Consider the following 2,195-nt stretch of genomic DNA (forward strand, 5'->3'; position numbering starts at 1 on the left):
TAATTAAATAATTAGTATAGCGCATTTAAAGTTTCAAATACATCTCCAATATAGTGCCGTACCACTTAAATGGGCTAATTTTTAATTTGTTATTTTTGAAATCTCAAAATTTAATATATTACTTAAAGGTTGTAGGGTTTGATTGGTTAGAGTTTAGTCTTAATCTTTTTTTTTTACTAAATATTTTTAGTCTTAATTTTAAAACCATAGAATCTAATTTGTTATACCTAAATTAGAAGAATTAGAAGCTGAAGGTTTTAAATTTAACTTTTCTTTTTCTCTTGCTTATTTTATTCATTTTATGATTATTATTTTTTTTTTTATAATTAATCTCTGCCCCCCGCTTTCTTCTTTTTTTATTCTATATATTGCCTTCTCAATACCTTCATCAACCTCTTCCTCTTCTCTTTTCCTTCCTTTCTATAGGTTTCAAGCTTTTCTGTTCTTCTAGCTTCCTCTTGTAAGATCTGAGGTTCTGTTGGTTTGAATTAAAGGAAATTCTGCTTATTTTGCTCTGTTTTTGTTGGTACCTCTTCTTTTTGTGTTCCAACTCTTTTTAAGGTTTTGATTTCTGTGTTTGTCTGCTAAAACTTGGGTTTTGGATTCAATACCAAAAACCCAGATAGCCAATCTCTGGAAATCTCCATTCCTCACAGCAAAAAGGTTCTTCCTTTTGCTTAGATCTGCTAAAGAAAACTGTGTTCTTGCTTTGAATCTTGATGCTGAATATATTGTTGTTAATGTTTGAGATTGATGTCTCCAGTTCTCAGTGAAATTCTCCGTTCCGGGTTTATGATCAATTCCTCACTCAGACGCAGGACCCATTTAGTTCAATCGTTCTCTGTTGTGTTCCTCTACTGGTTCTATGTGTTTTCATAAACCATCTTTCATTCCTGCCTGAGCTTTATATAATAATATAGCTATATATATAGTATTATCTCAAATTAGCTAAGTATTATTATTATTATTATTACTAGTATTGTTCTGGGATTTTCAAGACCTTTACTTTTCTTGAATCTTAATCTCTCTTTGGTGTTAATAATTGAAAAAGAAAAAAAAATGGCTTCCTCTAGTGGAAATTCCTCAACCCCAAACCAAAACTCAGGGTCTGAGGGAGACTTGCAGGTTTTAATGGATCAAAGAAAAAGGAAAAGAATGCAATCCAATCGAGAATCAGCGAGGCGGTCCAGGATGAGAAAACAAAAGCACTTGGATGATCTGATGGGGCAAGTGACACAGCTAAGCAAGGACAATAACCAAATCCTCACAAGCATAAAAATCACCACCCAGCACTTCATGAATATTGAGGCTGAGAATTCAATTTTGAGGGCTCAAGTGGTGGAACTGAGTCAGAGATTAGAGTCTCTTAATGGGATCCTGAATTTCATCAACACAACAAGCAGTGTTGGTGGGGTGTACGGCACTCTTCAAAACACAACTGCTGCCTCAGCTGATAGCTTCATGGACCCCTTGAACTTGCTCTATCATAACCAACCCATCATGGCTTCTGCAGCAGATATGTTTCATTATTAATCATCATCATCACTGTGGGCCTAAAAAGATAGAAAATGGGTCAATTTTATGGTTGCATTTTTTTTTCTCCCCTTATTTGGTGGTGTTTGGTCATGCTTCGTGGTCATATTGTCATAATGAATGGTGAGGAAAATAGAGAGCTATTTTATTGTAATCCCAAAAAAAAAGAAAAATCTGTCTTAGCTTTATAATTAGTAGCACCTAGCTAGGAGAACTGTGCGAGAATGGTACGGTCCTGTATGGTGACCGGGTTCTTGGGTGTGTAGAATTTGTAAATGGGTCACTATAGTTATGTGTTAAAGGGCTTATTATTATGTATGATGTCTCTCGCTGGACTAATTAATATTTCCATTAATCTTCATGAATTGTATGCAGCAGGTTTTTTTTTTTTTTTTTTTTTTTTTTTTTATTTTATAAATTAGGTAAGAGATATGATTTATATTATTGTTATTTTTATATGTTGTCCATATCTATGTTAGAGTACGGGAAATATGATTTCTCTGTTTTTGTGATTATAGAATCCCGGATATCATTTTTAGACTTTACAGAAGCCATTACTTTTTTTGGTGAATACAGAAGCCATTATAAGGTAGAATGGTAGGCACAAAACAATATTTTAACTTAGCTGGCCAAAGTATAAACACTTTTTTTGAAAAATACAA

At 33.3% G+C, this 2,195-nt stretch overlaps 1 protein-coding gene across 1 annotated transcript; it reads left to right on the top strand.

The window, feature by feature from the left end:
• The first annotated feature begins 383 nt into the window (after positions 1-383).
• On the top strand, positions 384-1,894 carry LOC115974386 (bZIP transcription factor 44-like). The gene has a single exon (XM_031094724.1). It carries the CDS (start codon positions 1,060-1,062, stop codon positions 1,531-1,533), a length of 474 nt encoding a protein of 157 aa, XP_030950584.1. The 5' UTR covers positions 384-1,059; the 3' UTR covers positions 1,534-1,894.
• The last annotated feature ends 301 nt before the right edge of the window (positions 1,895-2,195 follow it).

Source organism: Quercus lobata, chromosome 2, assembly GCF_001633185.2.
Source record: "Quercus lobata isolate SW786 chromosome 2, ValleyOak3.0 Primary Assembly, whole genome shotgun sequence".
In the NCBI taxonomy this organism is placed as follows: Eukaryota; Viridiplantae; Streptophyta; class Magnoliopsida; order Fagales; family Fagaceae; genus Quercus; species Quercus lobata.

Coding starts and splice junctions, on each gene's coding strand:
- LOC115974386 (XM_031094724.1), top strand. CDS start 1,060: ATGGCTTCCTCTAGTGGAAATTCCTCAACCCCAAACCAAAACTCAGGG.